This window comes from Leptidea sinapis, chromosome 20 (assembly GCF_905404315.1).
Source record: "Leptidea sinapis chromosome 20, ilLepSina1.1, whole genome shotgun sequence".
NCBI lineage: Eukaryota > Metazoa > Arthropoda > Insecta > Lepidoptera > Pieridae > Leptidea > Leptidea sinapis.
Genome location: NC_066284.1, coordinates 4,657,812 through 4,683,655, shown reverse-complemented (window position 1 = coordinate 4,683,655; position 25,844 = coordinate 4,657,812). Strand labels below are relative to the sequence as shown.

Below are 25,844 nucleotides of genomic sequence, written 5' to 3'. Positions count from 1 at the left end.
AATTCATATAACATTTAACTATTATAGGTATTAATAGATACAAAAATTAAAGATATTATACGCATTTAAAAAACGAGTTTTTATTCAGTATATTTCAAGTTTTCAAAGATGTACCACGAAAAATATTTATTTAGTGTTTCTTAGTTTTACTACAAGCCTTTTCAAATTTTGTGTTTTAAAATTGCCTTTTTTAAGCGAATCCTTTCATTTCAAACTCAAATTTATACGTAGATAGACTGTAACAGCTGTGAACACGTCTGAAAAATAGCGGTGAACTACTAACCTCTATTTTCAGCAACGCACGCACTTGAATGATTCCTGTATGAGGAGCTAATCCAGAAGATAAATCCAGTTGATGCTTCACATAAAAATGCATCATCATTGGTAACCAGCATGCAAAATATCATCTCATTTTGATGATTAAACATACAGTGGGAGGCTCCTTTGCACCGGATATAGTATGGGAACCACAACGGCGCCTATTTCTGTCGTGAAACTGTAGTGTGTAAGCATTGCTGTGTTTCGGTCTGAAGGGCGTCGTAGCTAGTGAAGTTTCTGGGCAAATGAGACTTCCCATCTTATGTCTCAAAGTGGCGAGCGTAGTTGCAGTGCCACTCAGAATTTTTTAGTTTTTCAATAATCTACAGCGGCGCTGCATTGTAATGGACAGAGCGTATCAATTACCATCAGCTGAACGTCCCGCTCGTCCCATCCCTTATTTTCATAAAAAAGAAACATTGTGTGTTAAATCAACTCTTATAAATATTTCCATCACATTTGGAAATTTACAGTTTTGGGCATTATATTTAATGTCTATTTTTATGAAAAGTAACAACTTGCATAAATACAATATCGATTAATTAAAATCAGCAATTACATGATCGCCACGCCAAGTAAATCAAAACAAGACTAAATACATTGCGAAGGCTCTTACTCCCAACATGCAGATACAAAAGGGTAATTATCGTTAAGTTTAATTATTTTAATTAGTGTAATTTTCTACACTTGCCTGAAAGCAACAATGTTTTAACCGAGTCTGCACGGTAATTATAGATAATGGCGGTGTGAAGTGCACGAACTGATGTTTGGCAAACTCTATACATACTTACAATATTCGACTGAGACAACTCAAGGTACAAAAAGGCTTCGTTCAAAATGTGAATTGTTATTCAAACTCTTTTATTTTTAGAAACTGTGTCACTGTAAAACGATGTTGTTTTTACGTCCCGCAGAACAAAAATCAACAAAACTTACCTTTTTGTTAACAATTCAATCGTACAAAATCATCGATTCGATCAAATCGTAAAAAATCTTATTCTACATAACAAAAGGCGAAAGAAAAATAATTCTTAATTCTTAGTCTGCATAACTTACAACTAATTTTGAGAGGAGGACAAGCGACCACTTTTTTGCGATAGTTTCTTTATTTTCCTTGTTATGGTGCCTGTTAAAAATGTAATATTTAAAATGTTTTTAACGTTGAATAAGATTTATTATTAAAAAGCCTGAGGGCGGTCGCTTTATTTCCAATCTGTGGTATCATAAAAAAGTCATTTAATCTGTTATAGTAACATTTACCGCATAAACATTGTTGTTTATCTACAATTCAATGTTTCCTTCAACACCCCATTCTTTTTTTGTGATTTAATATCAAAATTACTGATTTAATAAACGCGGGCCAAATTTTATTAAAAAAAAACATGTGTGGCACGGGACGCTCGACAGAAGTGATATCTCTGGGCGGGTGCTCCCCAGTACCATTTTGTTCCATTTGACCACATACAACGAAAAGCGGCTCGAATCATCGACGATCAAGTCATCTCCGATCGGCTTGATTCTTTGGCGTTGCGTAGAGATGTGGGTTATCTCTGCATCTTCTACCTCATTTATCACGGGGAGTGCTCAGAGGAGCTGTTCGGGTTGATTCCAGCGGCTGAATTCCACCATCGGACATTACGTGCAAAGTACCATCCACATCACGTTGACGTCATGCATTCCACAACCGCGCGTTTTGCAAGAAATTTCTAGCCTCGCACATGCACTTTGTGGAATCAATTACCGGCTACGGTTTTCCCGAACCGATACGACTTAGGGACCTTCAAGAAAAGAGCATACTCCCACCTTAAAGGCTGGCAACGCATTTCTTGACACACCTGTTGTTGCGGATGTCCATGGGCGATTGCCTCACCTCTCCCCATCCTGTGAGCCTCTTGCCCGTTTGCCCCCTCTTAAATAAAAAAAAAGAAAAATTTATTTTTTACACTTTTGAGCACATTTAGGCATTTAGGAATACCAAAGTCACTGACATAGCTCAGATGGTTGCGAAACTAAAGTGGCAATGAGCTGGGCACATAGTTTGACGAACAGATGGCCGGTGCGGCAGTAATGTCCTTGAATGGCGACAACGTACTGGAAGACGCAGTGTTGGTAGGTCCCCCACAAGATAGACCGATGATCTGGTCAAGATCGCCGGAATACGTTGGATGAGATGCACAGGATCGTCGTTGCCGATCGTCGTGGAGATCTTTGGGGGAGACCTTTGTCCAGTAGTGGACGCCGGTTAATGATGAATTATACATACATAAATTAAACCAAACGCCATGATAATGTTTTCACTTCTGCTGTGTGGTTTTAATAGCACAGTTTTATTTCAACATCCAAGCCCTTTTAAAATCATTTATTTGAAAGTATAGAAAGTATATCTTAAATTTGGTCAGATTTTTGTATATATTATTTAGGTTAATAAAAATGTAGCGTCTACATAAGCAGGCTTTTTCATCGATAAATGCAACAAATGAAGCAACTAGAATTATTAATGCCTATAGCAATTTAATAGAGCAAATTTCTGGCTTCCAGCTGAGGGCTATTAGAAACGTGATGTCTGTATTCGGCCGAAATCATTGATAAACGTATCTTGACCACTGTACGTGATCACAACGCCATCTTCCGGCCGGTGTGAAAAAATTATTACTTTTGATATCTCAATAATTCAATCTACATCGTGTAATTGATCATTTAGCGGTTTTGAATCCGACGAAAAGATAATTTCTCGCCATCTTCCCACCCTTTGTGTCGGTTAAACGATTTCCTGCTACGTGTAAAGTTAGAACATCCAAATATTTTAATAACATCGGCTGCAAGCCTGCCTGGTTAGCCGCAAATCATAGAAAGATTTGCTCGCTTAAAAATAAACGATGCGCGAGATTACGAAATCAATATAAAATTGCATTTCCTAATGTCAATTGTTAGTTACGGAGTGCAATAAAGTTCCAATAATCATGATATGAAATAATTCTTGTGCGATGCTCGCAGCTGGCTCGCTCACTCTCGCAGGCTTCGTATTTGTCCGTCTCTGTCGTGGCCCGAGGATCGCACGGGTATGATGAACTCGGTAATGATCCAATCAGAAGTGAAGTGCATCAAGCCGAGCCGGTGTGAGAATGCGGTTGACTTTGCAAAAACTACGAACACAAATTTAAATTAAGCTGACCGTTTGCTTTATTTACAACACACGTATTATTATTAATCCAATCATGGGCTTGTATCTAATATTACAAATAATACTTAGTCTTGTCCGTTCACCTCTATATTACGTAACTTAACGACTATGTGAATACTTCTTAGCCTCTGTTTTTGAAGTTTCACTCCTCTTAGCGTGTTAGGGAAAAATTATCAGAGTGATCAGTGAATGTTTAAATGCGCGTGCACACCGTCATCAGCCTGACGTTAGTTGATCAACTAGACCATTTGTATCATACTTCAGACTAAATTATGTATTTATGCGGTATAAATGATATTTTTATTGTTTGATACAAATTAATATACTGTAAAATAGTTTATTTAAATCTCGAGGACAAGGGAAATTAACAAATAGTGACCGAAACGTAGAATCTAAATTTCACAGTCTGAAAAAATGTACCTAAGCAATGGGCTCCTTTGAAAAAAGGTTATACTTGACGTTAACAAATATAATATAAACTTTTAAAAAACGTCGTCAATTTGGCCAAGTAATTGTACAAAAGTTACAGTGTAAAAGAAGCAATTTATTTTGTGCATCTCTCAGACGTCTTCGATAACTACAAATATAGGTACTACAGAAGGCTTACGGGGCGAAGAATCGTTCTAGCTAGTCAAAGTCAAAGTCAACGTCAAGTAAACTTTATTCAATAAGGCTTAACTTAAGCGCATTTGAATCGTCACTATTATAAATATTTCTTTTAAATTACTGAATCTACCATAATATGTTCGGAAAAAGTAGAGCTCGTGAGATGAACTGCATACCTACAAGAAACTGAACGGCCACTCTCTTCAATCAATAGTTCATTTTTATTTGTAAGGCGCTGCATCCAATATATAAATTGTGTTAGTTAAAAGCGTTTTAAATACTAAATATTTGATAAAAAGTTATTACTTTTAGTATATTTTATTATTTATACTTTTAGTATTAGTTTTTAAACTGTATAAACATAGATTATCCTATATTGGATAGATTGCATCAGCCTTTAGAGCTTGAATTCCTTATTTGTGTAAGGATGCTTCATGAACATGATGGTCGTGATTAATATTTTATCTACAGCCATGCTTTAAATCCTCTATTAAAGATTCTGAAACAGTGAGCTTATTGCCAACATACCCAATGTTCTAATGACCATTACATCATCCAAACGAGTGTTGTAATGTTGTACTGAATTTCATAACAACACTCCTATATTTTTTTTTTTCGATCTCTTCATGCGCAAAGACTTTCAACAGACAGCCACATTCTTAATGCTCGATGCGTAGTATCTGTATGAATTTCAAAAAAAGAACATTTTCCTTTACGCGCGTTCCACACAACCAGAACGTCGCGCGCCTTACAAAATAAGTAGGTTATTCGAATCCCCGCCATTTTTCTTCGATATTTTTATTGTTTTGTTTACAAAAAATGAGCGATTCATTTTAAACGCTGCAAAAGAACATTATATTCGAGTGAAATTTAATTATTGAACTATACAAAATGTAAATTACTACTAAAATAAATAATTGTTTCATTAATACTTAGTTTATTTGTATATAATCAAGTAATGGATGATATTAGGTTACTACTAGGACTGGTGTTTTAATGTTAGCAGTAAGCAAACTGTTTCAGAATCTATTAGAGGATTCATATTCTGGGTGTAGATAAAGTCTTGTATGCAACTGTTAATAATTAGGTATTAAAACAACACCCATGTGATACTATTAATCCACATTCGTGTTTTAATACCCCTTATTACACACCAGTTGTATAAATAACTAATAATTAATCGCATCCAACAAATATACTGATTTTTTAAAGTCGACCTAGCAGCGAGTTGACGCATGGCCCAGCCATCCTTCCCTTCGCACATATTTGATGGAAGGAGACGACCCGGCACATGACGCCGCCGCAAGCAATGCCATTTTAGTGAGCATGACGAACCATGTTATAGCATACACATGATAACTACAAAAATTTAAAAACATTGCTCAAAAAGCAAGCCTACTAAGCTATTCTATATAATGCAAATAACAGTAGATTTTATACATTGTATAAAACCAAAGACTACAATTTTTTTTATATTATTGACACACTCTTACACAAATTATCTTGCCCCAAACTAGGCATACCTGTACTATGGTCACAAGACAACGATATATTTAATACAATATACTTACTTAAACATACATACTTAAAAACATCCATGACTCGGAAACAAACATTCATATTCATCATATAAATGTTTGCACCTACCGGGATTCGAACCCGGGATCTCTAGCTCAGTAGGGGGAGCTGGGCCTACTGAGCTAGAGGTCCCGGATGACCCCTATAGCCCAGTGGTTAGTGAACCACGGGGCTATAGGGGTCATCAATTGTAATTATTTTCATGTTACATTCATGATATTACACAAACCTAATATTATTAGGTTGACCAGGAGCATATATTTTTTATGACTCTTTGTCCTCTATATATTATTTATTCGTATAGTAGGCTTTTTGAATAAGGCGAGTCTTTCTAATTTTTTTTTAATATAATAAGAGTTAGAGATGTAATATTATTTGGAATTCTATTAAAAAACTGTACACTGAGGACGTAAAAATGAGTTTTGTATTTTACCGAGACTCGTTTTTGGAATTGTTATTTATTCTTATTTCTTGTGTTGATATCATGTATAGCTTTATTTTGAAAGTATTCGTTCCTCCTATTATAAACCATCCACATATTATTATAAATGAATTGGCATACTATTGTAAGAATACCTATTTGTTTGAAGAGAATTCTAAGGGATTCTCTAGAATTCAGATCGGCCTAATCGTCCTTATTTGTATAACAAATATTATTTCGATATCAGCTGCTTTCCCCCACAGCAAAGCTAGCTCTTACATATCACGCATTATACAGACCGACTCTATCACTCATATCTACTTTCTCTATCCCTACTTTTTGTTGTTAGAAAATAATCGGAAAAACCTAAATAACTCAGCCATACGTGCCAGTCCTGTAATCAAGCTTATCCAAAATACAAAATTAGCTACAATAAAATGAAGCAAGGCTCTCATTAGTCACAAAGTACTAAGAGCTTTCTAAGTGCCTCTAAAGGCATTTTTGGAATTAAAAATAAGTAATGGTCTCAAAACACGGGCTGTTACGTCTCTCCGATGGCTTGTAATTATTTTAAATGTCCCGCGTGCGCCGGCGCGTCCATTGCGAGAGATCGCTTCGGGCTTTCAGCTTGTGATCGAAGAGCCATATTGAACTGAGTGCACTAACACTAAAACAACTATATTATTTGTAATTCATTTGGAGAATGTTGTAAGTTTAAACTTTTGTTTTAGTTTTATGGAAACAAAGGAGCTTGCCGATAAATCAAATCAAAAAATATGTACTACATTCATTTAGGTCAAAGAAATGACACTTGTGAATTTTAAATCATTTACTTATTTTTGTTCAAAATATGATTTGAAATCAATCAAAAACGAGCTAAAGAGAGTGAGGGCAAGAAGCACAGAAATGTTTCTGTGTTCTGTGGCAAGAAACACAGCGGGCTTCTTCTTCTTAAAGTCGTTACAATAAAATCTATTAATTAAATAGCCTGAGGGCGGTCGATATATTTCCAATCTGGTATCATTTAAAAAAGTCATTTATTACAGGAAACTTAATAAGTAGGCGTTACTTTGCGGAAATCCGTAATTATACAAATGATTTAAGTTTTCTTTAGTAATATTTGTTTTTAAACAATTCGACACGTGTTTCGCCTCTACACGAGGCATCCTCAGGACGTGTTGTCTCACCAAAATCTGGCACGAGACTAAGCAAATTATTTTCTTGTGTACTTTTCTGGGATCATATTGTACAAGCATATACAACTTATTAACTCGACTTCACCGAGTAGCTATTAATTATTTTTTCCCAATTACTGGAAAATTCGCTTATGTCAAAAGTTATATACATTTTACTATTTACCATCACTTCGAGAAGGATTGAGCTTTGATGAGAAGTGTCAAGCAACTTATTGCCACTCTAATTAACATCGACATCTTCATCGTTTTATAAATTATTTTATATCAAACTTCATGACTTACACGTAGGGGCGTGCATATCATATAGGCAATCAGGTAATACCTCGTTATGAACCTAAATAAATAAAGTGTTAAAGTTAACTTAGTTTAATTTGGTTACGTTACTTTATAACCACACTTCTATTGAATACTTATAAAAAAAAATCTTACGCTTTTTTTTATTTTTGCTTAAAATTGATTCCAACTTCGCACGACACGTCACAAGTTAGGATATCATCCCCACCATCTGGATGTGTGGCGGTCCTCCACAGTGCGGTTTTCAAGGAGCTTTCTTCCACGTACTACAAAGCTGTGGAATGAGCTTCCTTATGCGGTGTTTCCGCGGCGATACGACATGGGTACCTTAAAAAAAAGCGCATACTCCTTCCTTAAAGGCCGGCAATGCTCCTGTGATTTCTCTGGTGTTGCAAGAGAACGTGGGCGGCGGTGATCACTTAATACCAGGTGACCCGTACGCTCGTTTGTCCTCCTATTCCATAAAAAAAACTGATTGAGTTGAGTGTCGATACTAAATAATGACGGTAAGCAATCTTCAGATTGGATATTCCAACAACTAGTAACTAAGTAATAACTCAACTACGACTAGTTAGATCTATAGTGCCTACCAAGCTAGAAAACCAATGCACCTGCGTCAACGAGCACTTAATGGTATAGACAGGTAGGTGATCACCGTTGCTCGTACTCTATTGCAACTTCAGAGGAACTCTAGGAGCGTTGCTGACATTTAAATACTACTGACCACGCTTAATATAGAAGTACTAGACCTGACTGCGCACAAACTAGTGGGAGGCTCCTTTAAATCGGATGCCAGCTAGATTATGGGTACCACAACGGCGCCTCTATCTGCCGTGAAGCAGTAATGTGTAAGCATTACTGTGTTTCGGTCTGAAGGGCGCCGTAGCTAGTGAAATTACTGGGCTAATGAGACATGACATCTTGTCTCAAACTGACGAGTGCAGTTGTAGTGACGCTCAGAATTGTTGGGTTTTTCAATAATCTTGAGCGGCGCTGCATTGTAATGGGCGGGGCGTATCAATTACCATCATCTGAACGTCCTGCTCATCTCGTCCCTTATTTTCATAAACAAAAACAGGTATCTAGTAGCGATGACAATGCAATAATTTCATTAGTTATTTTGGTCTTGTATTCTAATTAAAGGACAGCCAGATAAATATATAGTCAGGTCACGAGCGAAACACCACGACCTATTGGTCTATACATCAAGTGACAGCTACTGATAAATAGTAAAGTAATTCTAGTAAGATAATAGGGTATATAATTTATTAAATTCGGTGACCTACCCAAACGGTGCGCTTTAAGGCCGCAATCCCAAGAAATCGCCAAAATAGAGCACAATTGAAACCAATTCTAGACGGATTACATAAAGCTTATACTGTTAAAAAAATATTGTATATCTACAGAATATGAAAACAAAACCCATTTTTTCTTTACATTTCTATTTTTTATAGAAAGTGAGAAAAAAAATCACCAAAATACCCTTAACTTATACAGTTAGAGCCAAGCTACTCATTAAATCTAGATAAAAATTGTACGTAAGTTTATTAATAGTATGCCAATACTATTTAACATGTTAGTTTTGTAAAGTAAATTGTATTTTGTTTGTAATAAATTAAATATGCTTCTAATTCTGAATTAAAACCATGGCTATCTTGTGCGAGAGAGGTAACCTGGCTCCTCTCCTCCTCCTGATTCCTCCAGGCTGTTGTTTCGGTCCCCAGCCATAAGAATAATTAGTTTTCACTCCACCTAACTACGGTAATGATTTTCCTGAAAGGGGGCACATACGTGCCCCCTTTAAAATGCCAAATACTTTTGTTACCAAGAAGCTTGAGTAGAGTTGACATGCCCTTTACCCTCTTAATAATGAGAAAAAACTCCTTCTTCGTAAATACTTGTTCAGTGATTGATATTAGAAACTGAATTGAATTCTTCAACAAATTGCACGCCGTTGTCCACTTGGAATTATTAAAATAGCATGTTACTAAACGATCCACTACTTGTACAAACAGTACAAGATATATAACGACAAAATTATGAAATACTCTGTTGTTATTTACACACAACACAGATTACCTTGCCCCAAACTAGGCATAGCCTGTACTATGGGTACAAGACAACGAACGATATATTTAATATAATATACTTACTTAAACATACATAAATAGGTACATATAAACATCCATGACTCGGAAACAAACATCTATATTCATCATATAAATGATTGCACCTACCGGGATTCGAACCTGAGACCTCTAGCTTAGTAGTCAGGGTCACTAACCACTGGGCTATAGGGGTCGTCAATCTGTTGTTATTGTAAAAAAAACTTTCTTTAGTTTTTGAATGGCGGCCATATTTTTGGATTTTGCCTTCTTAATTTTTCTTATTGTTATAATAGCAGGTATACACACTGAAATAATTTAACTAGCTCTCTAACAAGTGCGGTTTATGAGGTAAAGTAAAGGTGACGGATATGTTTGTTTAGTGTAAGGCTCTAAGGCTGAGAGATCTATCGAGAGTACACAGACTTTGCTCAGACTTTATTTACCTAAAACTTTGCTGAGTGTAAGCTTAGCATAACCTTTGATTTTCTCTTTATAATCATTTGACAGCTGAAATTATACTGAACTACAGCTAACATAGACCAATGCAAAAGTCAAGTTCGCGTTTTATCACACTAAGCTAAGTTTTACGTAAGTAAAGTCTGAGCAAAGTCTAAATACTCTCTATAGATCTCAGCCTGAAATTTCTTTAAATGGATCATTTCCAACGGAGTTTGAACGAGCTGATGAAATAGCTAGTAATAGTACTTAACCTGAATTAAAATCAAAGTCAAGTTAAACTAAGCGCCTGTAATCGTGATTATAAATATTTAATTTAAATTATTGAATCTACTTCATGCTCGGAAAAATATCTCGTGGGAAGAACGTACAAGAAACTCGACGACCAGTATTTTAAATCAATAAGTATTTTACATTAGCTGTAATATATACAACAAATTAGTTTGTCAGGTGCTCGTACAATACATGCATCATAAAAATCATCATCTATTTAAGAAACGCATGAAAAGCAAACAATTTATTTATTTATTTAATAGGTACACACAACAGAATTACAACAAATACATAATTAACAAAAAAAAACTATCAGCTAAATACAAGATGGCTGCAACTCCACGAGGGTGTGTACTCAGCATGTCTAGCATAAATTAATAACTAATAAAATACAACAATAATAGCGATTTTTAAAACTAGCTTTAGGTAATGTAGTATTATAAAAGAAAAAGACAGAGAAAATATATATCTGGACAAATAGAAGTGAATAATTATAGTATATACGGTTCTTTTTACCATTGATAAAGAAATATACCCAGTCATAGTAATCAGACCACTTATCAAAATAAGTCTTACTATCATGCGTCTATGCCCACGTTATCTTGTTATCAAGAAATGATTACCTACGCACTACATTGTGCTAACTTCAGTCAACACGAGTTGTCTCAACAATTAAAAAACGTGCTTTGTTTCCCAACTAACTTCAGTTGAGTCTTCTGTAAACAATCTTATTCAGAATGGACCTTCAAGTTCCTCCTCAAACAAAGATTTACGCCTTTCATCAGCTAAAAATTCCGAGCATCGATAAAAAGGTATGTTTTTTTTTAAATACTTAAATTTTTAATTTTCAATATTTGATTGGTGTGCCATTCGAAACCTCAACCTTTTACTTAGTCCCAATAGGTCCATATATTTATATTCTATGCTTAGATAATTTATACGTCTAAATTTTATTTTCTATATCTATTAACTTACAAAGTTCGTCCTAATCCAAGACTTAAATAGAAAACCAGCGGCACATCTGGTCTGGATTTTGTATCATCCTCCAAATCTCCATTTTTCTTTTAAAATATGTTTGGAAACTCAAATGTCATAGTTTTTGGCAGTACCACCATTGCATACTTGATATCATCATCCTTTACAACATAATCCTTTCCAGCATCTTTTCTAAATTTACCTGTGGTGATTTTGGTTCTAATATCAATAATTGGGACATTATATATTTTATCTAAATAGTTCTTGATGTCATGTTTAGATAGAGCCTGTTGCTGTTAGCCTATTTATCACTTTAGTGACATGACAGCTACGTCTTACACTCGCGATAGGTACGACAGTCACTTTGTTTTTGTGTGCTGCTGAAAATAGAGGCTTGCTGTTCGCCGCTATTTTTTTCAACGTTTTCACAGTCTATCTACATTCTAGACGTATAATTTATCTAAGCTGCTATGTAATATTCATTTAGGTATATACCCAATCCCTTATTTTGTGTATTTATTTTATACTCTTCTATATATTAATTACTGCATATTATAATAAAACAAAGTCCCACGATGCGTCTGTCTGTCTGTTTTCAGTAAATTCAAAGCTGAGCCGATTTTATTGGGGTTTTTACTAAAGACATAGTGATTCATGAGGAACCTAAAATAAGCGAAAATAAAAATAAATCATACAACCTATTCTAATTTATTTAAAAAACACATCATTGGAAAGATATTTGGATTTTTCTAATTAAATACGTCAGATATCTTAAGAAAATCTTGCACCGTATGATGGCCATCATACTTTACACCATAGAATCTAAATAAATATCATAAAAGTTATCGCAAAATAAAAAGAACGCGCGATAATATAAATTATTCCGGCAGCTCGGTATGCAGCGACCCTTCGCGGTGCATCGCCCGCGATCATTATGCGCAAATTCTAAAAAAAAATGAGATTAGAGTTAACCTCTATTATGAGCAATTCATGCACACTAACACAAAGCGTAATACAAATTGCGAGTGTAAGATGTAGGCTATCAGGCTCGCTAAACTAATATTACTGGCCTGTTTTTTTTCGGTTGTCTAACAGCAAGACTCTATTTAGACGTATACATTATCAAAGCTAAAAAACGGGCGTTTATCTTATTTTTATATAATTTTGAAATATCATATAGTTACATATATTGTAATTAAATAGACTTTCAAATGAAATTGTATCTAACATTTAAATACTTTATGCAAATACGTTATTATTCCTTATATGTCTATATGTGTACTTAGTATCTTATTATGCAGTACCTAAAGTCAAATTCAAAGTTCTTTATTTACCAGAAACATTCACAAGTTAAGTTGTTACAAATTTATGAGCAGGCACATGTTTCGTCTTGACAGACAAGCAAATATTTTTGTGGTTTCACTTCACAATATTATAAACCTAACATAATCAATAATTACTGCCACATTTAATTTAATCAACGTAAAGCCTACTAAAAGACCCTACAATACATATTTACAATAACAAATGAAATGCTAAGATATAACATAGTAAAAAAAAATCACAACAAAATATAATATTATTGGTAAAAATAGTACATACAGTTATGTTTTCTTTTAAAGATTATTTAACTTTATCCAAATGATTTGAGTTTTCTTTAGTGATAATTCCGCCAATATTTGTCTTTAAACAATTCGAGACTCGTGCCAGATTTTGGCGAGACAACACGTCCTGAGGATGCCTCGTGTAGAAGCGAAACACGTGTCGAATTGTTTAAAGACAAATATTGGCCGAATCAACACTAAACAAAACTCAGATCATTTGGATAATTATGGATTTCCGCAAAGTAACCCCTACTTCAATGAATTGTTTAACTTTTGTCTTCATACAAAAGTAACAAATTAGACAAAATAGCATTTAATACTATTAGAGAGACCTCGGTACTCACTTAGGAACCAACATATTTTTTTCAATTAACTTTTATTACTTACTAAATAACTATTTAAGGTACACTAGAGACTTGTAACGTAGAGTAAGTACCTAACTAGTTATTTTAATTGTGTGCTGTGTGTGTGTAATAATGCCTCGCAAAGATCATAGGACACAGTACGTCATTCACTTACTCGGTTCGAAAACGATATGAAATAAAATATAGTTCAACTGTGTATTTCAATTAAATCTAATTCACATGCTCAATGTAACCTGCTGATGTCACAAACGTCCACTAGTACCTACTACTACGAGGAAGTCTACTGTCCACGAAAAGCCAGGGTATGGCTCTACTCCCTATCAATATAAAATACTACCCTAAATAATAATAAATTAATATTGATACAGATCCAGGCTTTTACCACGTTAACTATTATTTTAACTACTTTTTTAATAATGTGCTAGGTAGGTAGGGGACCTTTTATAGATATTACATATATTGAATAAGTAGTAGGTATACTATTCAAATGAAGTACCTACAGATAGCAATAAAATTATATTTAGATACGTCAGGTAGATTACTAATAACTAAAGGCCCGAGAGCTGTAAAGAAAAACATAGCTGTTTTTGTTATTGTTTTTGTATTCTTTACCTTTTCACACCGTTAACGTTCGGTCAGCAATGTAACAGTGAACGGCGGTCACGGCCAAGGCTAAGCTGTTTTAAGAACTTTTATAAAAGTAAACAGGCCTCATTTATCTGGACACTTTTATCCTTATACGTACTATCAGTAAACCTGTTTTAACCAGTGCAACAATAGCAGAGCTATAGTTTAAATATTATACTAGTTTAATATTTTTGCAAGTGTAAACTCCGTTATAATTATGAGCAAGGTTCTCCGTGATATTGTTATTAGAGGAGCTTTGGAAACCAAACAAAATCGGGTAAGTAAAATATCCCTGACTTTATTTGCATTTTAAACGTCGTACTTAAGTAGGATTATAAGGACACATTAGGTTCTTTAGTATTTATTCAGGTAAAACATTCCAAAACTGTGTTTGTGTGAAAGATCGCTAAATAATGTTATAGGTACCTAACTCGAAAATAATCCCAGCGCGTTAGGAATGAGACAGGTCACAGCAATCGCCACTATAAAAATCATCAATGAAATGTTCCTACCTAATTAGCCGTTCCTACCGTTTGCAAACTGGCGATCACCCGTTTTTTTTTATGGAAGAGAAAATCAAACGTGCGTATGTGCGTATGTCCTGTTGTTAAGTGATTCACCGCCGTCTACATTCTCTTTCTCCAGAGGAGAATTGCCAGCCTTTTAGAAAAGTCTACGCTGAAATGACTTACTGATACCTATAGCAGTGTCGTCATGTACGACAGGATTCCGTTCCAATGCGAGGGGGCTAGAGCGGGTTAAGTCAGTTGAATCAGCTGACGTTGACACATTCCTCACACTTGACATGTATATTTTGAATACTGACGTTTGACAGTTCGTGTATTGTTAGAAATTGCAATGAATTTTTGAATTTATTTCCTATTCTCCTATGTAATATTTACATCAAAAAATGGTTTGTTTGCTCAAATTAAGAAACGATTATCGGATTAAGTGCAATCATATTTGGGTCACCATTCTATTATAAGTTATAACCATTTCATTCTGAATTATGTTAAGGTTACAGCATTTTTCTGCATGTGTAAACAAAAATTTTGAATGTGGCGTATGTTTTGGGTTTATTTGCTATACATCTTAATTAACAAATGCTTATCATATAACCGGGATGTGGTATCTTGTTTAAAAGTATGTTCTTTCCCTTGTTATGCAAAGGAAAACACAGAAGTCTGTCCAAGACATGAACATTTTAATTTCATTGATTGGGAATCAAACTTACCCTTGGGAAGCAGAATAAAACATGAAAGTATGGCCAGCGGGTCAGCTTTGAACGGACTATATAGACCCAGAAGTGCCCTAGCTCGTGCAATGTATGAAAAACATAGAAATGACAGATACCTACAAGAATTTGATCAAAATGAGGTAAGTTTCTCTTGATAATATATTTTAAATTAAGTTTTTGATTTGTTTATCGTATGTAAAAACCTAACCGACCATGGATTCAATCACTTTTTGTCAAGTACAATTATTTAAAATCTGGTTAAGCAAAGCCTTACAACAATGTAGTATGTTATTTATATATTGTTTTGAAGAATAAATATTAAGTAAAATATAGTATAACCGTGCATCTCTCCTAGAGGAGTAGACAGTGATGTCAAACTTCCATTTGCGGCCATCCTGACTATTCTTGGTGCTCTATAAATAACCACTTTTAAGTACATTCCCTGGTTGAATGCAGTAAACATTTGACCTTTCACTCACATTTTATGCTATTAACTTGCCTAGCCAGTGTTCAAGCACTGGCCTTCCATTAACTCGGTTACCTCAAAGTTTTTGTATTTAATTTTTTAAATTTAACTATACTTTTTAATGGTAAGCCTTACAATAAAAATATATTAAGTATTGAACGAAATATTAACTTTAATATATATTTTATTGATATGTGTAGATTTTCGAATAATTTCTGTTCTTCTTTTAATTTATTTGTACTTTTTAATATTAAATTTTATGGGGTATTAATTTTGTATTGATAAATCTAGAATATAGTGAGATCATATTTTCAACATATTATGTGTGTGTCCAATGACCCAGTTCAACGTCTGTGTTGAGTTTTTTTTTATGAAAATAAGGGACGAGACGAGTCGGACGTTCAGCTACACAATGCATTGCCACTCAGGATTCTTGAAAGACCCAAAAAATTCTGAGTGGCACTACATCTGCGCTCGTCACCTTCAGACATAAGTTGCTAAGTCTCATTTGCGCAGTAATTTCACTAGCTACGGCACATTCAGACCGAAACACAGTATTACTTACACATTACTGCTTCACGGCACAAATATGAGTCTACTAAGTAATAATTTTTCCAATATTTTGGGCTTGTTTTAGTCTATATTATTGGAAATATCTTTTGATCTTGATGATTTTTAACTTATGTTTGTTCAAAATACAGAGAGTTTTAAATAAGTATTCCTCTCTGTGATTCAAAATAGGGGGCAGCAACAATAAATTTTGATTGATGGACAGTTTTTAATTGTCATCATCCCATTTCACATTTATGAATCATAAAACTGAATCATAAGTCTTACATATTAGGATTCAAACAGATTTATTTAGTGTAATTTATGCTTATTATTTTGGATAATCTTTGTAATTTTTTTTTAAACAATATATTAGTATGGAATTGTTTATTAAATGTAAACTTTTTTAAAACTTAAACTTCTTAGTAGGTATATAGGAATTACTAGACTGTCTCTGCACTCCTTTGGTCCCTAACTCGAAATACAGAGGTTGCAGAACTCTATAATAAATGATAGAAAACTGTCTGGCGAGCTTTGTTTTACTCGGACATTAAGAAGTCAAGCAGGCCTGATGGAAATTCTCCTGTTGGGTTCAGAATATATTTCTTTAAATTTGGCTCTATTAGTAAAGGTGGATTTCATTAGAATCATCAGTTATTTCTAAATCATTAGTAATGTGAATGGACCTGCTAATGACGGAGATATCCTTACCATTCTAGAATCTGAACTCTATGTAACTAGGAAAGTAACTATGAGAATATAATCCCAACTTCAGGTAGGTTAAGACTTATTAAATTTTTTAAATGGACTGGTCATTCCCTCCCTAAAATCTGGTTGAGGCAATCCATCACTAAAATATGTTTGAGGCAGGCAATAGATGCTTCTTGCATCGATGATGCTTTCATTTAGAACTCAACATATAGTATTAAATTGAAAGTTAATAAATTTATAGTTATATAAATATCTTCATAATGTTAATGCTAATGCTCATAAAATACGTTTATTTAATTACAATGTGTGTAGACTGATGCATTTACGGTACTGTAAAAATTGTTTATTTCAAAATTAATTTACTTTTTTTATTGTTTTAAGCATTCGTGTAAGTGATGTTTAAGTAATTTTGCTGCACCGCTTCGCATGGATTGTAATTAAAATAATTTGTAAAATGTTGAAGCTGTAAATATTGATTTAACAGAGCGGCAATGAGTTTCTTTATAGTTAAATGTATTGCTTTTGTCATCCATTCATCATTATTTCAGCCGAAAGACGTCCACTGCTGGACAAAGGCCTCCCTCAAATATCTCCACGACGATTGGTCCTGAGGCCTTCTCATACAACCGTTGGTCGATCTTGTGGGCAGCTTACCAACATTGCGTCTTCCAGTACGTGGTCGCCATTCAAGAACTTTACCACCCCAACGGCCATCCGTCGAGCTATATGCCCTGCCCATTTCGCAATCATCTGGGCTTTTTCAGTGACTTTGTTTCTCATTTCTGATTGGAAAGATTTCTCCTTAGGAAACTCCGAGCATAGCCTAGCATCTCCATTGCAGTGACCATGAGCTTTCTCGTAAAGCCCATAGTTAGCGACCACGTCTGCTTTCCATATGTTATCACTATCAACACACAATGGTTAAAAACTTTTGTTGGGATGAGAAGATTTTACGCGATTTAAACGCTGTCCATCCAAGTTGGATTTGACTAGTGACCTCTTTCTTGAAATTGGGGCAAGTCCAATTATTTGTCCAAGCTAGACGTACTCATCAACAATTTCGCGAGTACAGTTCCAAACTGTCACGTGAGCAGGTGCAACATGGGCATTAAACATGATCTTCGTCTTTTCCATGTTCATTTTGAGATCAAATGTCGTATTGAAGCTATCAAGCTTAAGTCTTCCATGGTCTCAGGCATGATTACGAAATCGTCTACGAAACAAAGCTGGGTGATGTATTCGCCGTTGACATAGCGGTGAACAGCTTCGGCAATACAACATCGCCTTGTCGGACTCCCCGCTGCATCCGGATAGGCTTCGAGATCTAATCCTGAAGACAGACTGACATGATGCCGTTTCCATACAAACACTTCAAGGCTTTGATTGATCGATAATCCGTATATCACCTCTGGAGCCTCTGGAGAGGCTCAAGCACCACCCAGGCCTCGATCGAATCAAAGGCTTTCTCATAGTCCGCGAACGCCGAGCTTTTAGGCTGGTTATACTCCTCCATCTTCTGTATAACTTGCGGCAGCGTATGTATGTAGTCTATCGTGCTAAAGCCTTTTTGGAATCCGGCTTGTTCGAAAGGCTGGAAGTCGTCGAAATCTTGTCATCCACAAATGTTATTCTTTGACATAAATGATTAAATCTAATTTTGATTTGACAAAAAAATATTCCGTTACTCATCCTCAAATAGAGCGGAGAGATTACGCCCCGAATTCCTGAAAGTTAGCTCCTGTCCATTTGTTCCCCAAAAAAGGCAAGGCTCGGATCCAGGTTACTGCAGGCCTATTAACATAACCTCCCTGATCTCAAAATTCATGGTGAGGAACCGTGAATTCTTAATGTACCTAGAGGGTCACAAGTTGATCAACGACCCCCCAACTTGGATTTCGCCATTGTCGACAATCGGCGATCTTCTGACCGTGATCTGTGGCCGCTATCGAAAGCAAGGGAGAAGGCCTGGTAGTTAATCTGGATATAGGGAAATCGCTTCTCTCGTAACTTCCATATTTTGGTCTTCCCGGCTGAGCGTGGCATACAGGTCGTTTTGTTGACAAAAAAAATCCATTTGTAGGATCGATTTTCGATGATGCCACTTTATACCTCGCCTAGTATTAAACTGGGTCTCGAGCGGTTGCCAATTCTTCAGTTATCTGGAATGTCTTACAGAGTCCAGCGAAGTTGACCCCAAATAGGATATCATAAGTCAATCCGTTCTAGTGCTCTACAAAGCGCAGGTACGGCCACATTATATAAAATAATGAACTCATATCTGGTCAGGCACTCCAGTATCAGCTCGAACCTTTGACTGCTGCATGGTTGGGGTTCTTACTAGATCCAGAGCACTCTCTGTGAACGGCTTGATAACGTGGTATTGCTTCACTTCATTGTGTCGCATTTATCACGAGGAGTGTTCCCTAAGAGCTTTTTGTCCTAATTAATACCTACCACCAAATTCTATCTTCGCCCGACACGCTACAACTTGGATGTCACCCTCACCATCTGAATGTGTGGCTAACTTTAGTTGTCGCTGTTGCAGAACGTACCTCACACAGGTCATCAGTAAGATTTGGACTACGCTTAATTTGGAGAAAGATGGTGTTATAAAACCGATTTTAGTATCACATTGGGTTTAAAAAAAAATACAACTTGTTTTTTGATTTAAGTATAATATAAGTACCTATATTACTTTAAAATCAAAGCCTAAAGCCAAAATGTAAGTTTGTGATAGGAAAGTATGTCCTTGTCAAAGCTTTGACTTGATATGAAATCAATTTGATCGAATATATTAAGTTGATTTTAAGCGAATCTTGTCTAGTTCTACGGAACCCTTCGTTTTGACCCTGTTTTTAATCTAAGCTACTGAAGTCGAGGACATAAGCATAATATAAGCGTGTTGTGTATAAACCTAGCGAAGTAGACATACCTTAGATGTGGGAACACAACTTAATTCAATAGAAAGTTCATCCGACGCAGACGCAATAGCGGCTCACGTGTGCCTCAATAACGAGGATATATTTGCGTATGAAAAACACGAAATACTTCTGAATTGTGGAGGAAATAAGACATTCAACCCTCTCCCCGCCCCCCGCCGTCGCTCGCCATACACCCCGCGCCTCTCACCCACACTAGCAGCCGCCCACCGCGACCCTTTTAACTTTCAACTGTGTCGAGTGCTGGGTCCACACACTTTTGTTCTATTTGATCAATGTTATTAAAATGTCGCGATTTTTTTATTTGATTCTTAATATTGATAAGTTGCCTTTTGGACAAGCAACGGACGAGTCAAATTTGGCGACTTTTGAGTATCTAATGCAAATAAATTGGGGGAGTCAAGTCGAAGGTCATCTATATATTCATTTAGATCGAGAAAACAGTCAAGTAAGAGTCGGACGAGAGTTTCTATTCTTTTTATGGCGGTTGTTTTAAAAATTTGCAATATTGAATTCTTACTATTTGTTCTAATATCGACAACAGTAATACCCACAGTTTCATCTCGTCTTTATATTGCGTTGTTTTAGTTACAACCCGCTGATTGTCAAATGGACGAACTTCGGAGTCTTTCAGGAGACACCGTACGCCACCATAATTATCATGATTTTATCATAAGATAATTTTTTAGATGACCAATGAGTCTCCATAACGAGTTACCGACATAACAAAAAATATACACTAATTTTTAAGCACGAAATACATGTTAACGACTAAAACGCATGGATTTGACTAATTTTAAGTAAGGAATAATTTCGGAAAAAGAACATCATTTATTTCTTCCGACATCTCTTTCTAATTGCAATTAGCATTACCTCATCTCCTCGCATGTGACCCTATTACGGTGCGTGTTAATCGACATCTCTCTAGGTCCGTTAATGTAACTACGTAAGCAAAAAAAAACTTATAATATTTTAATTTAATCATTACCAGTTGATTGATTATCAGGCTACTTTATTTTTATTATAATCACAGTGTAATAAATATGTGTAAATGTCAAATTAATCCTTAAGATAACGCTAGAATCAATTGAACAAAATAATAGTGAAATACTTGTAAATATTGATAGAACATTGTAGTGTGATGTATGCAGAGGCCCAGTTGCACCGTAATCACGGCTATCCATTCGTTAAAACCACCCGGGGATAAATTAGTTAAGTAGACGCTTCCGTTAATCGTCAGCCGAGCTCGCAGCCTGGTGCGGTGCCGTGCCAGCTAAATGGACTAATTTATACGTTATTATTATGAACGAGGACGATTTCGGTGTCATGCGAGATTGGTGTGACTGCTGTGATTGCTTGTACTTCCTATGTATCCTAATGTATGGGTACTGTGTACCACACATGATTAATAAGAGCTCTTTTAGCTTTTACTTGAATGAAATTTCGAAAGTAGCAGTATGACTAACTGCATATGCACTGCAAAGGACACCAATACCACTCCTACTTAGTCGTATTTGCTTCAAATGTCCAATAACAGGTCATCGATTCACCAATCAAATATTTTTAGTGCCATTCTTTTGGACTAATTATTGTAAAAATAGATTTCTTATCAGAGCTTGCAGAACACACAATGACTGCTATAACCACCTAGACATATTTCTTTTTTTTTAATAAGTACGATTTTGTATCTTTTGTTAAAAAAATTGGTATCCAAAAGTTATATTTGTACCAGTGAATTTATTGGCTCTTTAAACTTTTGTATTTTTTTTGTAATTATTTTTAATAAGTCTTAAAACTTCACTATGCAATAAGAATCGTTAGGAACTATTTTGGCTAGTGTAATATTTATAGATTATCATACCTGTATGTAATATATGTAATATAAATAGTTGTAAGTTTCTTTATACAAATAAATAAATAAATATTGACCTCACATACAAAATCCACTAAAGTTGTCTATGAGCAATATTAGATGAAAGAGGGGGTTCATAGTTCATCCAGTACCATTTTCTATGGTATATCATGGGAAATGTTAGGAGTTATTCAGTTTAATGTCGCTTTTCACCTGCGGACGTCTCAATATAATATGCGAAATTCTCTTCTAGCACAGCCTAGCGTTTGTATTTTTTGCCTCGCTCAGACTTTATGGAATCATCTACAGGCTGCGATATTCCCGAACCAAATCTATCTCTGTGTATTATGATGTGCGGCTTTCTCACGCACTACGTTTCTAAACTAAATAAAGCAGTTTTCTCGAAACTAATATTGATTTTTTTACTTATATCACCCTCACAAGCTAATACGAGTGCACTTATATCAAGTCAAATATAAACAGTTTGTTATTTTTAAGTCATAACCATCACCTCTAGGAATAAATATACAAATTTAATTTGTACCAAAATTGTCGGACCATGCCGGACTCTAACTCGCGCCTCTTGGGTTCCGACCAAGCGCCTGGACGCAGAGTTACGCATGGACCGCGAAATGTCCATATGTCTTGTTCAATGCTCGGGTTGTGGCTCCATTTACAGGATCTAACTTACAGTTGATAACCTGCTCAACCAATATTGTCGGCAAACTTCACAATTATGCTGACAGATATTTGATGATGATGGACTTTGCAATTTCGATATGTTTCTTATCAAGACACTGTACTTGGCACTTAAATCTCCTTAAATCATTTAAAAAAAATTAAAATACCACCCACTTCACCGGTAGTGACACCTTCTAAGGTCTTCAGGGAATACAAGAGAATGTTGGCACATGAGAACGGGTGCATCTATCATTATATACCATAAGTGTGGAAAAAATGCACGCCTCATAATCATGTGGATTTTGAAGCGTCTATTTATTTTTTCAAACTATTTTATTTCTGCGGTAAAGTAGAAGTGCACTTGTAATAATTTTGTATGTAATTACGGACACTTTTGATCTGTAACTGTCATTGCCTTATTAATTAAAGTGTCCTATTTCTGCTTTAGTTCGAATCACACAAGGAATATTTTACATAGGTATCTATGGAGTAGCTTTGTGTCTTTATCGTTATTTATATGACGGTGCAAAGCCGGTCACATCTTCCGGTCAAAATCTTAGAGGTTGATCAGTTTTTGTTGACGTTCAACACGTCAGCAAGACAGTCTTATAAACGTGACAATTTTAATGGTAGATACACTTCTCAAAGTCTTAAGATTATACATTATAAGAACTTGGCGTTCCCGGTTGTGCGTGCGATACAACCGCTTCGCTCGATAGCTCCTCCCTGACTGAGTGACTGACTGCTCGGCGCTCGCCCGGTGCTGGATCTCTACTGCCCTCGCACCGCACGCCGATTACACTCGAATCAAGACGATTACCTTATACGATTACCTTATATTATATGATACATTTGTATGGACATATTTTCTATGAGAGAATTTAGTGACGCACGGTTTGACAGTTCCGCTGTGAAACAATTTCATTATAACAACAGGGAGCATCATTTACGAAAAAATTCTTGATATTTTGAAATATTATTGGCAAATTCCTATAAAACAGTATGTTTTTTTTATAATCTACAGAACAACGTCTATCGGGCAGCTAGTATCATATAAACTTTAGACTAACAAAGACATTCCTTACGCTTGAAGTAGCACAGTTTCTGTGGTAACCCAAGGATTTTGAAAGTAAAAAGAAAGAGATGACATAATTCAACAGTGATTGTAATAATTATAATGTCAGATAGAGTTTACTTTTTGATTTTGACAATTCTTTTCTTGAATCTATACTGAAATCGTGACCTATAAATGATTCCTCGATAATTTATGCGTCTAGGTAGACGGTGACAGCTGTGAACATGTCGAAAAAAATAGTGGTGAACTGTTAGCCTCTTTTTTCAGCAACGCAAGCACACTAAAAAAGTAACTAAAATATCGCGAGTGTAAGATTTAGCTTACACCAAAATAAACCAGACCTGTTTTCATGCGCGGCTTATGAGCTCTTTTTAGACGTATAAATTGTCTAAGAAATGATTATTATTATATACAAATTTATGAAGCCTTTAGATCCACCTTTCACATTCACACATTACCTATACTTAAATGTATTTACTTACATAGTAATAAAATGTTCATGTCCGAGCAATCTAGAGCAGAAATACTGTTACGTTAAGATTGAACAAGATGTGTATAAACAATTTGTTATGTTTTAAAGTGATAACCCTCACTTCTGTGATTAATTACACAAACAAAACTGTAAACAAAAAACATGAACGATGCATACAAGATTTATCAACGATACGTCACTCGAACGATTGGCTCAGTTGGAAAAAGCGCTCGCACGGAACGCGAGAGGTCACTGGTTCGAGTCCCGCATCGTTCATAAAATTTTGTTTTCAGTTTTATTTGTGTAAGATATGTATAAATAATACATACCAGCTGTATCTTTTGTTTGAATACATTCAAGCCATGAACTCAAATTTCGAGTTTATTCTCAACGCCTGTTTCTTTGATTTTAGATTAATCCTCCGTTTTATTTGAATTAATCATGGAATGTATTTTATTCATTACAGTAAAATTTTATGTAGATAAAAAGTTCTGAAAGCTAAACGAATGCCATTGTAACATTTATTATAAACTAGCTTTTAACCGCGCCTTCGTCCGCGTGGAATAGTTACTTTGGGCAGGATTTTTTATTTTTCAGGATACTTTGCAAAAAAATACACATACGAACATAAGGTTAACAGTAAATTGCTTATTGTATTTTTATAAACTACGTTTTATTGTTTTGCCATCCTTTGCGTAAAGATTTTGCGGGTTTTATATTCGTGAGCACGCCACATATTAAAAAGTTAAGTTAAGCCAAGTATATTTTAAAGAAAGTATTTATATATATTGCCAGTGCCTCCTGCAGCATCCAAAAAGAACGAACCACCTTCACCGCAGACAACTTTCTCATTAACTGTACCAAAGACTAATTCTTGCTCTGGATTTAAATGTGGATTCCGTTATTTGTCGTATTAAAGAAACTTTATCGTTATCTAGTTCTCTCACTAACTCACTACTAACTTCTCCAATTCGTTGTGACCTGCTCTATTCAAAATCAGATAATTCATTTCCAGTAATAGTTATCACTTGGTCTTCAACCTTTGTTAATTCAACCGTATAAATAAAATCATTGTATGAAGCATTCGAACTCTGCTCTTGTTATATGTTTTTATTATTATCCGCCATATAATTTTTATACTTTTCCCATAATGATAATGCTGAGGGTTTGAAAGTCCATATGTGTGTATGTGCACATATAGGTACATATTAATAAAGCGAAAAGCTCACTCATCTGGGGCTCTCTAAAAGCCTCTTCAAGTGCTACGTCCCATTGATTGTCATTCTTTAATAACAGCATAAATGGTGAATGTCGTTTTCTGAGGAGAAGATAAGTATCTCTCGCAAATTATTTTCAGTAAAATGGACACGTTCACCATTTTCTAGATGCACACTGTGGTGTGTGACGGTGGGGTGCCTTTCGTATAACGGGAACCCTAAGAGCCACCACACTCCTTCATCGCTGCTGACATAACGACCAGAAATATGTTTGATATTCATCTATGGAATTAGCGACCTCTATGTTTCTAAAAATAGCTTGGTCGCTACCTTTACGATATTTGCAGTTATATTTGATCAAGCCCTGCTTAACTGCAAGCCTTGACAGTTTTATGCACCTTAAACAATTTTGACAAAAGAGGCAAATAAGGGACCACCCAACCATTTTCTTTACTAACGTAACTAATATTTGGAACTCTCACAGATGCCGTTCGACCTCCGTCTGCATACGCTCTTCTATGTTACAGCGGATATCCCTTATCATTGAGGACAGTCTAATATCTATTAAGCAGAGACAGATTTGTTTGGACTTTCTTGCGAACTTTCATCTCCTATTTCATCCCAATGTAGGTCAACGTTTCAA

At 35.3% G+C, this 25,844-nt stretch overlaps 1 protein-coding gene across 2 annotated transcripts in view; it reads left to right on the top strand.

Moving 5' to 3' along the window:
* The first annotated feature begins 11,108 nt into the window (after positions 1 to 11,108).
* LOC126970320 (protein-L-histidine N-pros-methyltransferase) overlaps positions 11,109 to 25,844 on the top strand; it is a 111,491-nt gene continuing 96,755 nt past the window's right edge. Inside the window, exon 1 of one of the 2 annotated variants that reach the window (XM_050816165.1) lies at positions 11,109 to 11,243. In XM_050816165.1, the coding sequence (XP_050672122.1) occupies positions 11,169 to 11,243 (75 nt within the window). In that variant the 5' untranslated portion in view covers positions 11,109 to 11,168. Of the gene's footprint in view, positions 11,244 to 14,836; positions 15,380 to 25,844 lie in introns of those variants that run through there. The other variant, XM_050816164.1, reaches the window with a different exon arrangement.